Here is a 14,242-nt window from a genome sequence, read left to right as displayed (position 1 = left end):
TTAAGAAGCTTTGCAAAGCTGTGTAGCCCCAGGATCTGTGACCCTCTCAATTTTTTTCTGTAACTCTCAACCACGCTTCCCAGTGCCATCTCCCATATGCCAAAAAGGCATAATGTTCAGTTTCAAGACACAATAAGATAAAAAAATGACTGCCATACCTTCAGGAGATTTTGTTAAATTTTCAGTTTGGTTCTGAGTAGGGAAATCCTTCTTAGCCGCAGAAATATCTGGTTTTGGAAGGCTAGCCACACTTGAGGACTTCTGTTCTGAAACCTTACGTGGCTCGAAATCTAGAAAACCCGAAATGAACCTTACAAAGTGATATTTTGTACAATGATATAATGACTACTACTGTTTGTATGAACAAACATTGAACAAGGTGTTTTACAATGAACAAGGTACCTTTTCTCCCACTCTCTTTAGAAAGACTAAATATAAGAAAGCCATTAAGAGGCAGGGATTCTTAAAATATGATATAATGTTTGCCATTAACAAACAGGAAGGTATATGCAAAGTTCGCACTCCCTAGGAGCTAGCTGGTTCTTTATGGGTATTATGACCAAATAGTAGTTGTCACCTTGTTGTGTTACGTAGAAGAGGCCAAGTAATTTGATTCTACTTTTACCTGGCAATGGCAACTGAGATGTGATCTTTTTTAAAGTTTCCAAACTTAAATTCATTCATTACTGTGAAAACGTAGCTCTTTGTTAAACGTATCTCTTTAAGAAATAGGTACAATAGGAAATAAATTTTAAAGAAATCTATCTAGGATTGAGGAGGCAAATACATTTCAATCTGTGTGTGTGCCAACCCCGGTTGAATAGTCCTGGCTGCCTCAAGTACTGTGCGGAAAAGACTTCCGCAGTCTCACTCCATTTCAAGAGGAGAATAAGCAGTGCTTGGTTCATGTTGACTGCCCAGGCTGCAGGAGGTCTGAGAGGCAGCATAAGAGCCACCAATTTCTGATCCCTGATTTCTCCCCATCACATTTATACATCATTGTTCCAGCTTAATCTTTGGTTTACCAATTCTGTCGTAATTAGATGTTTCTATTGGCTGTGTTCATTATAGACAGCTGAACTTCAAGTATCGTACTGTACAGTAGAAAATTCCTCTATCTGGGTATTTTAACTACTCAGTTTACCAGAGAGAAACACTAAATTTTATTTCATCCCTAAATTCTTCAGCATGCGGCTCCTGAAAATGAAGACATTCTCCTACATATTCACAGCACCATCATCATACCCAAGAAATTAACAGTAATTTAACAATGTCCTCTCTTACACAGTCTCCTAATCAAACTTGTGCAGTTTCTCCAAAATATCTTTTACAGCTGTTTTTTCCTCAACCAAAGATCTAATCAAAGCTTAGGTTTCACATTAGTTTTTATATCACTTTAGTCTGTTTCAGTTTAGAACAATCATCCCATCTTTTTTGTTTTAATGATATTGATTTTTGAAGAGGCTAGGCTGGTAGTCTTACAGAATGTCTACATTTTGGTAGACATTTGTCTCTGTTTCCTCTTGATTAGATTCTGGTTAAGTATTTTTGGCAAGAATTCTCTATAGGATTGTATTAGTCGGTTTTCACACTGGTTATAAAGACATATCCAAGACTGGGTATGTCTATAGGAAAAGGTTTAATGGACTCCCAGTTCCACATAGCTGGGGAGGCCTCACAATCACAGTGGAAGGCAAGGAGGAGCAAGTCATGTCTTACATAAATGGCAGCAGGAAAATAGACAGCGAGCTTGTGCAGGGGAACTCCCCCTTATAAACCCATCAGATCTCATGAGACTTATTCACTATCACGAGAACAACATGGGAAAGACCTGCCCCCATGATTCAATTACCTCCCACCAGGTACCTCCCACAATACTTGGGAATTCAAGATGAGGTTTGGGTGGGGACAAAGCCAGACCATATCAAGAATCTATGCACTTCGTGTTGCATCACACGAGAACTCACTCACTGCTAGGTTGTCTCATTGTTGGTAGGAGTTTGATGACTTAGTTAAGGTAGAAAATGCTCAATGTCTCCATTGTAAAGATACATTTTCCTCCTTATAATTTGTAAGTAATATGTGGGTTGATATTTTGAGATCTTATGAATGTCTTGTTCCCCAATGAACTTTCATTACTCCCCTGCTTTTTAAATTAGTCGGGTCTCCTAAATGCATTTAGGCCAATTTTAAGCATACAGGATGAAAACAAAATGTTATTTACGTCTTAGTTTTCTCATATAACTCAGCCAGATCTGTAATATGCACGTCACTGTAGGCTATGGCATCAGCTATCAGTGGTTATGTCCTAAGAGGCCGCTGTCAGGTATTATTCAGTTATGGACATTTAAGAGGAGTATGTGCTATGCTAACATATTACCTAGATTAAGATCAGATGTATCTTGAACAGCCATTTCATTTGCATCTTCATTTTTCTTTGTAAAAGGAGGCAGTTTTTTGGAAAGACTGTCCAGATGATTAAACTGAAAGGAAAAAAAACCTTATTTTAGACTTATACACGGCTGAAATTCAACTGTTACAAATATGTTAAACTGATAAGCAATAATGAAAACATATTTTTAATGCCCTGAAAATAAAGTTTACAAACTGAAATTCTATAAGAGACTGATTAACCCAATTCTAGCTTTTGTTAACTAGTCATAATTTCCCATAATTTCTTCTGAAATTTTCACAGAAATGCAGGGTGTTCTGAACACATGAAAATATTCACTTTGCTTCAGGGTTTTAATGAACTTTTGGCCAGCGAGGGGAAGGTCAGGGCTGTGGTCCTACAGTTAAGCTGAAATAGAACAGGAGAAGAGCGTTCTCCCTCCCTGAGCTTCCAAGAACTCACGATCTCTTAGTGCTATCTTAGCAGCTGATGGGTGAGGAAATTTTAACTGAATAAAAACTTCAAAATGGGTTATCAGAGGAGGGTCAATGATAGGAAAGATTCTGCCTAAAAAGGCTTAACATAGATGGGAGAGAGTGATTAATAGAGACACTGAAAGGCAGGATCAGGGAGTGAGAGTAATGCATTGTGGAGAACTTCTATTTAGGTGCAAGACCTGACATTAGTCTTCCCTATCACATGCTTGTGAGAATATGGATTTGAAGGGTGTAGGTTAGTCAGTCAGGTCGATGCAGGAAAGAATTAAACAGCATCAGGAAAGATAGATTACATAATAACATATGCAACATATCAACTTTTATAAAAACTTTTACTAGATTATTGTTCATTATAGTCAATTACCTGAGACTGATATAACTGGTGCAATTCAGACTTAAAAAAGGGTGGTACTCTGTGGTTCTTAATATCCATTAGATAATTTTGTGTTGTCTCAATTTCCTTCCTGGTTGATGTTTCCATAATGATGCAAAAGAAGACATGGAACATTTTAAAGTGTTATTTGTTTGTGCTTTAGCTCTAAATCCCACAACAGTGAATGCAATCACTAACAATAAAACTGATAAGAATTAATTTGTTAGATATTTTTTGTCAAATTGTTTTGGTTCATTCTCTCTTCTTTTAGAATCAGTCACATTTCTTACTTCAAAAATCAGACTCTCATGTAAGATAGGAAATAATGATACCGGATGTTAGTTTGATTTTGTAGTTGGTCTCAAAAGGCTAAAAATCACATAGCCCTGTAATGGTTAAACTTCTTGAGGTTTTTCAATTCTCTGAGGTTTAAATGACAGCTAGAGTCTACTGGTTTTTATAATTTCAGTAGCAGTAGTAACAAAAAAACTTAAACCAAAAACAAAATCTTGAGGCATGATTTGTGAATAATGTGGTCAGTGGTTATAGAGTTAAATAAAAGCAATCATGATAGTCCTGTTTTCCAATAGCAGAACCCCTATGTTGGGGAGACATTATGTAGGGAAAGCCAATGAGATGTAAACGGAAGTCATTGGGTAAGTCCAGGAGCTTTTAGAGAGGGCTGACTCAGCTGGGAGACTTTTCCTTGTCCTTGCCTTGTGTCTTTCCCAGCTTCCTGAAATATGAATGTAATGCCTGGGGCTGCAGCAATCATTTTGCAACTAGGAAGTAAGCTTGAGAATGAAAATGATATACTAAGAATGATGGAACAGACAAAAAGAAGGAATCTGAATTCCTGATGATGTTGTGGTGCTTCCTACCATGAACTGCCCATCTCTGACTTCTTTCACATTAGGAAAATAAGCCCCTTTTTAATATGAGCACGGATTTGGAGGTTGTCTGTTAAATGTAGTTGAACTAAATCCTCCCTGAAATAGTTTTCATTTTTAAGTGCTTATTGCACTTAAAAAGCTTAAGTTTTGCAAAATATTTTACATTTAATCTTACAATAACCCTGTGAGTTACTACTTTTGTCCTCATTTTATGAGTTGAAAAACCAAAGTATAGAGAAGTTAAGTAACCTGTTCCAAATCACATTACCAATAAAGGGTGGAATCTAAATTAAAACCCAGGTTGCTTGCCTCCAAACCCATGATCTTGACAACTGCACATGCTAGTCAGCCGTCAGTCCCCCAGTGTGAGAGCTAAAAGAGACCTGCTATGGGTCTGCTATGGACTGCTATTTGGTAGTCCAATTAGCCTCTGTTTATTGATGAGCAAACTGAACTCCTGAAGTAAATGTTACTGAAGTGAAACAAGCAGCCAGCATCAGACATTCTGTAAGTAATCAAATTGTAACTGATTGGATCTGTGACCAGTGCTCTTATACTAGTTGACCTGTCTGGAAGTACCAGACAGGCATGATCAAAATACAACCTTACTTCAACTTTCACTTCCCATTAAAAGTTTCTTATCTCTACTGCGTCACTGGATTCACTCACCGATCTATGGCAGTCTGGTTGCTGCCCACCACTCTCTTAAACTTATTCTCACAAAAGAAACTAATCAACCTTGTAACTGATAAACCCAAATTTCTTTTTTCATTCCCATTTCTAATTCTTCTAAATCATCTGACATTTGCTGACCAGCTTCTATTTCCTTGAAACTTGCTCTTTCCTTGACCCAGGTCATTTTCCACATTGCCAACACTTGTCTTTCTGTGACACTCATCTAATTATATGCTTTACTCTTCTTCTTCAAAAAACTTTCACTGGCTTGCCATTATATACCTATAAGTTAAAACTTGAAATTGTTAATGTTTCAAAATTTAATAAATTTGTATAGATAATACAAGCGTATGTACACAGTTTAATGAACACTCACGAGTACATAATAATGAAGTCTCTATCTCATCCTATCCCCCATCTCTCAATCTCCTTCCTCTCAGGCAATCATGGTCTCTTGGAGAAGCTCTTAGGGATATTCTGATAATAATGGGCTTCAGGGCACATTACCTTAAAGTATGGCAGCTTGACACACTGAATATTTTCAGCTGAAGGAATGTGAGAAAATGGCAGAAGCAGGAAGGTTACTCTCACCTTCCCTCTGCCCTTCTTCCCTGAAGCAGGACATAAAACCTAGAAACGATTTTCTGCCCTTCCCCTGAAGCAGCTCATAAGACCCTCTTATGAGAGATGCCCTTGCAATACCTGCAGGAAAGGAGCATCCTTATCTCTGAAGACACAGATGCACAGAGAGGAATATGAGCAACAGACCTTGCCTCAGTCCCCCAGCTTATTACCATTAGATTGTGCTTTTTTGCCCTATCATATTTCTCCATGAGTGTCCATTCTTCATGAAACCTAGCATAAAGACACTCAGGTATAGCCATTTATTTGAGTCTTCATTTCCTTATGAAGACTGTCATGTCATGTAAAACTTAAGCTATCCTCCCTGCAGACAGTATATCCCTTCTAGTTTGACCTCGAATAGGGGAGGTGACCCATGAGGCTTAAAGTCTTATCTCAGCACTCCCCTAACACATTTCACAAGACAACCCTGACATGTTTATGAAGAAACATATTAATCCTGAAGTCATCCTGAAGAGGAGCCATGCAAATGTGTACAATAGATAGTATCATATGTACCGCTACATACTCAACAACTATATCCGGCTTCTTTTCTCTATGACAAACGAGCTGGAGTTGAAATCCCCACCTAGGACTAAAAGGAAACCAAACCATATAACGCTTAGAGCACATTCCTCCTGTGAATTATAAGAACCTTGAAAGTTTATGATTGTGTTCTGCATTAAAGTTCCAGAATATTTATTGGTATATTAGAATCGCCAAAAGCACAGAGAAGGCCTGGACAGCTTTCTTGCTTAGGAGAGGAAGAGGATCTATCTAATGGTCAAATGGGTTTCCTCAAGAGACAGTGGCGTCGTCACATAAAGCTGAATGACCACTTGGTAGACATGTTGCGGAAGAGAGTCAAATAACATCTGGGTGCCTGGTAGGACATTTTGGCCTATCCCATTCTCAGAGTCTATTACTCTGGGCTCTTTCAGGTGCTTATGTGCATTTTGGGGTAGAATTACCTCGTCTTGTCTATCTTTTCTTTCCAGCGTTTTGAGGATGCTGTGTGCCTATGTGAAAGGAAAGGAAAGTATGGTGAAAAGGGACAATGATTTCAGCTTAAAAACAAAACCAAAAACCCTCACCACTATATGATGAATTGTTAATAGTATGGGAGATGAAGGGCTGTGAATTCATTGATGTAGTCACCAAAAGTTATAGCACCTGCATATTCCATTTCCTCAATCACTGCATGCCTAATACTAATTAGAACACATTATTGGATTAACTTACCTCCATTTCTTTTCAAAGAAATCTTTCCTAAATGTGTCTGATGGACATTTTGGAGGCGTAGCCAAAGATTGCTTGAATAAATCAGTGAGGTGAGCTGCAACTTTAAACACAGATGTATTTAACTTTTATCCCCACTTCTTCATAGGACAACACACAATCAGTGCACAATTACTCATTTGAGATACCTGTTAAGAGACTATATTTAATCTATCAAGAGTTTACTAGGATTTACATGACCAAGTTATAATACAACCGTAAACTAGACTACTTTTATGAAATATCCTACCAGAAAACACGCAACTTACAGTCAAAATGTAAAATGCAGTGATATCTCCTTTATCCCATATTATTAGGGGAAGTGGTATTCTGCTTAACTGAATTTCCTCATATCTGAGGCAGCAAACCTTAAAACAAATTAACCATGATATTAAAATGGTTTTTCCGAATATTTTCCTGCTTCCTGAATCTAAGAACATGAATATAAGACAATGGTTGTTCAACAATTTAGACAGCAATTCTCAGTTTATTCACAAAACATGATCTCGATGGGATGTCAACGGGAGATTAAAAGAAGGAAACTATTGTCATGTTTCATGGTTACATGAGCTTGGGAAACACTGATTTATACAAGGTTAAATAGGTTTCACTACTTTTCTGCATCTTTAATTAATTAATGTACATGTGACTCTCTAAGAAAATAAGACAATATGAAGCATTATACAAACTTCTTTTAACATGAAACTCATTTTTGGTGGGGCCTTCTCATAGATGAGTGCTTTAGGAAATACTATGGGGGAATGTTGATTTAGGATCATTTAAATTAATATGTCAGGGACAGCTATAAGTATGCAACAACTGTTTATTTCCTGGAACTGTTTCTTAAAAAAAATACGTTAGTTTTTACTTCACTTTTGGAAAACCTATGTGTTTTCCTTGTTGTGCCTGTTCACTTGTCCCAGAGGTTAAAAATTCAAAAGCTACAGGGTAGCGTTGCCAGATAAAGTATAGGGACCCTGGTTAAATTTGCATTTCAAATAAACGACTTTTTAGTATAAGTATATCCCAGGCTTCCGGGGACACACTGTGTCTTAGCCTGCTTTGTGTTGCTATAAAATAATACCCGAGGCTGTGTAATTCATAAAGAAAAGAGATTTCTTTGGCTCACAATTCTTCAGGCTGTACAAGAAGCATGGTGCTGGCATCTGCTTCTGGTGAGGGAGTTAGGCTACTTCACTCATGGCAGTGGGGGAAGGGGAGCTGGTATGTATAGATATCGCATCATGAAAAAGGAAGCAACAGAGAGAGGGGAGATTCCAGACTCATTTTACCAACCAGCTCTCATGGCAACTAATAGAGTGGGAATTCACTCACCTCACCAAGAGGGCAGAAAGTACCAAGCCATTCATGAGGGATCCACCCCAACGACCCAAATGCCTCCCATTAGGCCCCACCTCCCTCTAACATTTGGGATCAAATTTCTTTTCTTTTCTTTTCTTTTGTTTGGAGACAGGGCCTTGTGCTGTTGCCCAGGCTGGAGTGCAGTGGCATGATCACTGCTCATTGCAATCACCACCTACCAGGCGAAAGATATCCTCCCGCCTCAGCCTCCAGAGTAGTTGGAACCGCAGGCATGCACCACCACACCCGACTAATTTGTTTTTTGTATTTTCTGTAGAGATGGGGTTTCACCATGTTGCCCAGGCTGGACTCCAACTCCTAGTCTCAAGAGATCCACCCACTTTGGCCTCCCGAAGTGCTAGGATTACAGGCAAGAGCCACCAGTCCCGGCCTGGGGATCAAATTTCAGCATGCGATTTAAAGGGGTCAAACATCCAAACTAGAGTGTACTTATACTAACAAAAATTATTATTTGTCATTCATCTAAAATTTAACTAGGCCTTCTCTATTTTTATTCACTAAATCTGGCCACCCAACTACAGGAGTTGTCCAGGGTAAAAGAGTGACCACAGAGTATAGGGACAGGGAGACATAAGGGGTTGTGATGGACTCCTGTTATGCTCATTCTAAAGAAGCAGCTGCCAATTATCTTTAGCCAAACTTACTATGTAACAATGTGAGATTTCAAGAGGAAAAAGTCTGGATAAAGAACAACAACAACAACAAAAACAACTGTACAAGCCCACATTGTGGAGGGTACTCAGAACCTATCTGTGGGATGAATGAAGCCCATAGCTGCCAGTTTATGATTTTTGCCATATGGCCAATGAAACAAAATCCCACCAAATTCTCTACTGCTTGTTTGCTGTGAGCTATGAAACCATCTAGCCACATTTGTTAGGGCTGTGTACATATACCCCCAAATGAATACTCTTTGAATGAGATCTAAGAGTAAACTACTTGCACTACATACAGTGTAAAACAGTGCAAGGCTTTGTTGATAACAGTGTAGTTGCTCAAAAGTTCTGTGTGTGGGAGGGCAGGCTGTTGGTTGGTTGACGGTTTCCTTCCTATATCTTCATTATAGCTGAGGCTAACATAAAAGTCAAATGTCAACATTTTTCACTTAATGGATGACAGTTAAAGATGAATGAGAGAAAATTATGGTTTTCTAGGATCTCAAAGCTCAGGCAGAACAATACATGCAGAATGATTTACAAAAATAAACCACCACAACACAACATGGCCAATACAAGAATGGAGACAGGTACATGGTGTCTTGTTAGCAGATAACAGAATGACTGATAACTGTATTTAAGATGATTCCTTTGAAATTTGTAAATATACTGCAGAAGAATATTAAATGCAACTCACCTTCAGTAACATGACTTTTTGTAGTTTCCTCCATTTTAGGGAAAGACTGAAATGAAGATAGAATTACTTAATGGCGATGATTATATTACTTACAAGACTTACTTTGTTTAGAAACATTCTCTCAAGTTGATCTTTTGTAAAAATTACTATAACATGAATTAGTTTAAAAATACTGATATAAAATTAATTTTTGTAGGTCATTCCTTCCAATTAACTAATGTCTAAAAATGGAAATGATTTTAAGTTGTAAAAATTCCTATTTCTTCTTCTTTCCTATTTCACTCATCATTCAGTATTTCAATAAATACCAATTTCTTTTGAAGACAACAAAAAGTTTTATTTAAGGGCCTTCAGAATTATTTATGAAGGAAGAGCCTAAAATGTATTTGGAAAATGCAATATATAGAGAAATGGATTGCCACAAAAACTGAAAATTATGAGGAGAGAGCAAATACTTCATGAAAGTGGCAGAAGCAGCTATTTTTTCACGGTATTTTGTCTTGAAACATTTAATATTGAAACAATAGTAAGACAATGGGCATACAAGGCATTTTCTCACCATAACCAGCTTGAGGAGATCAGCGGCATTGCCTCTCTCCTCCTCGGTTCTGGAATCTTTAACCATCATTTCCTGCAGCTCATCTTCTTTCTTCAGAATATGGTTTATGTAATCCTAAATCAGCAGAATAAAATAAACAGACAAAAACTAGGAATTAGGTAGAGAGAGATACAAAAATGGTCATCAACTTGAAATATTACAAAAAATGAAGAATATATAGGTTTACAATGCTCAAGAACTGTTTACTAGTCAAACAATCTGAAAAGACTTTTTCTTAATATGTTAACAGGGAAAACCTGAAAAGTGCAAAAGCACAGCTTTAAGGGCCACAGGATAGAACTGCATGGGGGCCTCAGAGAAGCCCTGTTTCTAACTCTGCACTTAAGTGTCCTCATCAATAAAATGGACAGAGTTGGGTTAGATAACGTCTAGGATCCTTTCAGGTATAGTTTTTTAATTTTATCTGTAAATGGAATTTGCCTAGTTCATGTCTTTGCTTCCAAGAGACATGTACTTTATTTTTTTCATAAGTATTTGATCCATTTCCATAACTAATAATACCCTGCTCTGTGCCAGGTGCTAGGCACATAACCATAAACAAAACACATACAATCCCTGTACTGAGGGAGTAAACAAACTTGAGATGTTACAGACATGATCATACAATTAACTATATATTTACAAATTCTTAGACCACTTCCAAAGCCTTTTCCTCCATGGACAAGTATATTAATATGTGGTTCTGTCTTTATCCAGTGGTCACTATATCAGTTTTCTATATAGTGACAAAGATGGAGGGCTCTATATAGAAATCACTTACAAAAAAATCTTACTTTTTCAATGTCTTTGGGCTTCTTAATAATTTCTACACCTTATGAGAACCATTAAATATTTTCTACTTCTCAACCTTCTACTCTGAAAGATTGACATCCTTGTGTTGCACTAGATAAATATTGGTAGAATTACATAATTTCAGGTTTCTTAGGAAACCAAGAGCAACGATTGCTCTGTTTCTGATTCTTTTGGGTCAGGTTACTTAGATTCCATTACCTTAAGGGAAACCTGCAGCCTCAGTTTCACCTCATTCTTTATGACCTCATGCTGAATGAATTGGCGCATCTGTAGCACACTGGGGCTCTTGAGTATGGCACGTGGGGCACTCACTAGCTGTTTGGACTCAATGCAAAGGCCTTTCCAAATCTGAGTGCCAAACGGAGGTCCTGGAGTTTTTTTCTGTTAACAAAACAAAGCAATAAAACCACCAAAGAAATCAGAATGTTCTCACATTCAGATTTTTTAAGTGTTAATTTATTATGTAGATATCATAATAACCTTTCAGGGACACAGTCGTGAAGAAAATCCTTAACCTCAAAAAGTTCTGCAAATATAAGGAAAATCAATAACAGAACTGGGCATGCTTTCCTCTTTATTTATGTTACCAAGATACTGGATATTTAAAAATCCTGTTGCATGGTGCCCTGGGTAGGATGTAGAAGAATGCTAAGCAATGTAATAACAGCCTAGCTTATGACAAATGGATGTGGCTATTTCTTAGTACCCACAAGTAGACGAAGACATTTGGCACTGAGCAGTCTTTCACTTTCAGGTTCTATGTTCATTTTGACCTAGAAAGATTCTTTGCAAGAGAAGTAATTCCACAGATCTGGGCCGTCTTTGAGCTTACTCTAGATTAAGCATGCCTCCAGAGTCTGAGGATCTCTGGGGCAGAAAAAGCTACCTGAGAGTAAACTCACACTATATGTTATACTTGCGATTGATTTTCAGGAATGGTGTGCTTTGCTGCCCTACTATGTCCTCAAGTGTGCTGGATGTGCTTCATTTCAAAAGGCCTGGACAGTGACAGCCACTTAGGGGCTTTGCAGGCCTGTGCCACTCCTACCAGATGTAGAAGGTCAGAGCATAAGAGTTTCAGAGAATGAGAATAAACTTTCTTCAATAATCTTAGACGTGGCATACCCTTTGTCATCATGTAGTACTTACAATTTGGACATAGCCTCAGTGTGCCATTTGGTGTGACCTCCTCATTTTCAGAGAAGGAAATGGAGACCCAGTGTGACTTGTCCAGGATCCCACATTAATAAGGGGTAGAATTGGGATCAGAATTCAAGTCACCTTCATCTTACCATGTTGACTACAGTCACCAAATTTAACCACAGGGCTAGGAAGTCACTGTAATCTTAAATGTTCATCATCTGTGTTTGCTATTACAAGATTTAGTGTAGGACAGCAAAAATGATCACAATCAAAAACATTATCTCAATTATCAATCTCTGATCATACTATCAATAGCTTCACTGATTTAATTATTTAACACCTGACCATATGTTGGACATGTGACATAAATTGCTTATAAAATGAAATGGTAAATTATGCAAGGTGCAGAACTTCATTGATTCTTACCGAAGATATTTTATTCTTAAAAAAATTTAGGTGGAGCTTCTCTTAACTGACATAATTACAATGTTTACTTTCTAACATTGCAATATGCGTATAATCCTTCATATTATTCTTAGACGGTCAGTTTGGGCATTTTTAATATATGAAGAAAAAAAGGGAGAGTAAAAGACCCAAAATTGTGTGTTAAAATGAACAAATAAGAAATGATAGAAGGAAATATTTCTGTATGATATAATATCAGTAATTCCATGACAGAGGTGTAACCTGGCTTACTCAGAAAGAATGTTTTAATATTATAGGAAGATGTGCAAGCCTACAATACAGGATAAAAGAAATAAAACTGAAATTAGCTAGCCAGGAGTATTCCTCTAAAATGTTGGAATACTCAGAGTATTCCTCTAACATCTACAAATGTTAGAATCTTCAAATATAAAACTCCTTGAGCACATTAACAATTCACATAAGAATGAAAATATATGAATATATGGGAGGAGACCTAAGACTCTGGTCCACTGCCCTTGGATGGATGTACACACTAATAAAATGACTTTTTAGAAGAAATTATATACCTCAACTGAGGGAAATGTTTCCCATGACCTTGACCGGAGATTAGGAGGGACAATTGTATCTTCCTTTTTTATTAACCATGGTGATGCTTCATGGAAAGGGCGAAGGACTGTGATGGTCAGGGTGCCTGGTTCAAAGAAAGTTGTCAGAAGACCATTACCCATTGAAAGTACTCAGAGAAAATGAAAATGCATTCACTAAATTCAACAAGTTCTTTTTGAATAGCCTTAGACACGAAAGATTAATGAGACACAATGACTATACTTAGGAACCTTACAAACAAATAAGAAGGATGAAGCTTTCAGTCACTGTGACACCTAGAGACTGGATTTAGATCACCTGAAAGTATTCATTGACACCTCACTGTCCCTCACCAACCACATACAAGTTCTGTCAGTTCTCCCAATAAACTTGAGTCCACCTTTTTCTCTCTCTGTGAAACCTACTTGATGTGCCTTAAAAAGATCCTGCTCTAGACTATAGCAACAACTGACTTCGCCACCTATATATACTCTGTGAGTGAACCTTCCCTTGCAGTCAGGGTGACTGATTATGTTAGTCCATGATGAAAACTCTTTTTTGCCTTCACATTGCTTGTGAGATAAAAGATGGCCCTTAACATTCCTTTGCCCCTACCTCAACTTGTACTGTTCTTCCCCTCTGTGCTTCGGCTACTTTGGCCTTTCCCCCAACCCATGTTTTCCAATGCTTTATGCTTTCTCTTTTATGTTTTCTTTTCCAAGAAAGCTCTCTCTCTTACCTTAATTAACTACTACCTACCCACTAGCTTTTGGCTCAGGTGTCTTCAGGGAAGCCTTCTAGACTATGTCAGTTTCTTCTGTTAGATTCTCTCAGACCTATGTTCTTTTCCTTCATAGGCCTTATCCCAACTTATAATCATACAGTTGTGTGACTTTATAATTAACAGCTATCTCTCCCAGTAACCTACAAGCTCCATTGAAACAGGGTCCACGCCTGTTTCAGTTCACCATTGTATTCCTAACACCCAGCCAGTGTTTAGTACATGGTGGTTTGCCAAGTAGAGGCTAATTAAATGACTAACAAACCAATGTGAGATGAATTCTTATTCTCCCACAGTTCCATACATGCACCACACTGACTGGGGGTTAGTCAGAGTCCCCCATGTTCCATATTCACAAAGAGCAAGGTGTATTAATGTCATGCACATGTGCATTGATACACTAAAAGTTTTAAGGGCACAGAAATGCAGGC

At 37.8% G+C, this 14,242-nt stretch overlaps 1 protein-coding gene across 1 annotated transcript in view; it reads right to left on the bottom strand.

Moving 5' to 3' along the window:
* SPAG17 (sperm associated antigen 17) overlaps nucleotides 1–14,242 on the bottom strand; it is a 219,620-nt gene that overhangs the window by 17,439 nt on the left and 187,939 nt on the right. Inside the window, exons 35-43 of the mRNA XM_028829872.2 lie at nucleotides 13,012–13,136; nucleotides 11,075–11,257; nucleotides 10,025–10,138; nucleotides 9,466–9,511; nucleotides 6,694–6,793; nucleotides 6,423–6,470; nucleotides 3,254–3,353; nucleotides 2,381–2,483; nucleotides 159–290 (exon numbers count right to left, since the gene is read on the bottom strand). Of these exons, the coding sequence (XP_028685705.2) occupies nucleotides 159–290; nucleotides 2,381–2,483; nucleotides 3,254–3,353; nucleotides 6,423–6,470; nucleotides 6,694–6,793; nucleotides 9,466–9,511; nucleotides 10,025–10,138; nucleotides 11,075–11,257; nucleotides 13,012–13,136 (951 nt within the window). The remainder of the gene's footprint in view (nucleotides 1–158; nucleotides 291–2,380; nucleotides 2,484–3,253; nucleotides 3,354–6,422; nucleotides 6,471–6,693; nucleotides 6,794–9,465; nucleotides 9,512–10,024; nucleotides 10,139–11,074; nucleotides 11,258–13,011; nucleotides 13,137–14,242) is intronic.

The sequence above is a fragment of the Macaca mulatta genome, chromosome 1, assembly GCF_049350105.2.
Source record: "Macaca mulatta isolate MMU2019108-1 chromosome 1, T2T-MMU8v2.0, whole genome shotgun sequence".
Classification (NCBI taxonomy): Eukaryota; Metazoa; Chordata; class Mammalia; order Primates; family Cercopithecidae; genus Macaca; species Macaca mulatta.
The sequence above is the reverse complement of the archived record's forward strand: the minus strand, read 5'-3'. Positions and strand labels throughout refer to the sequence as shown.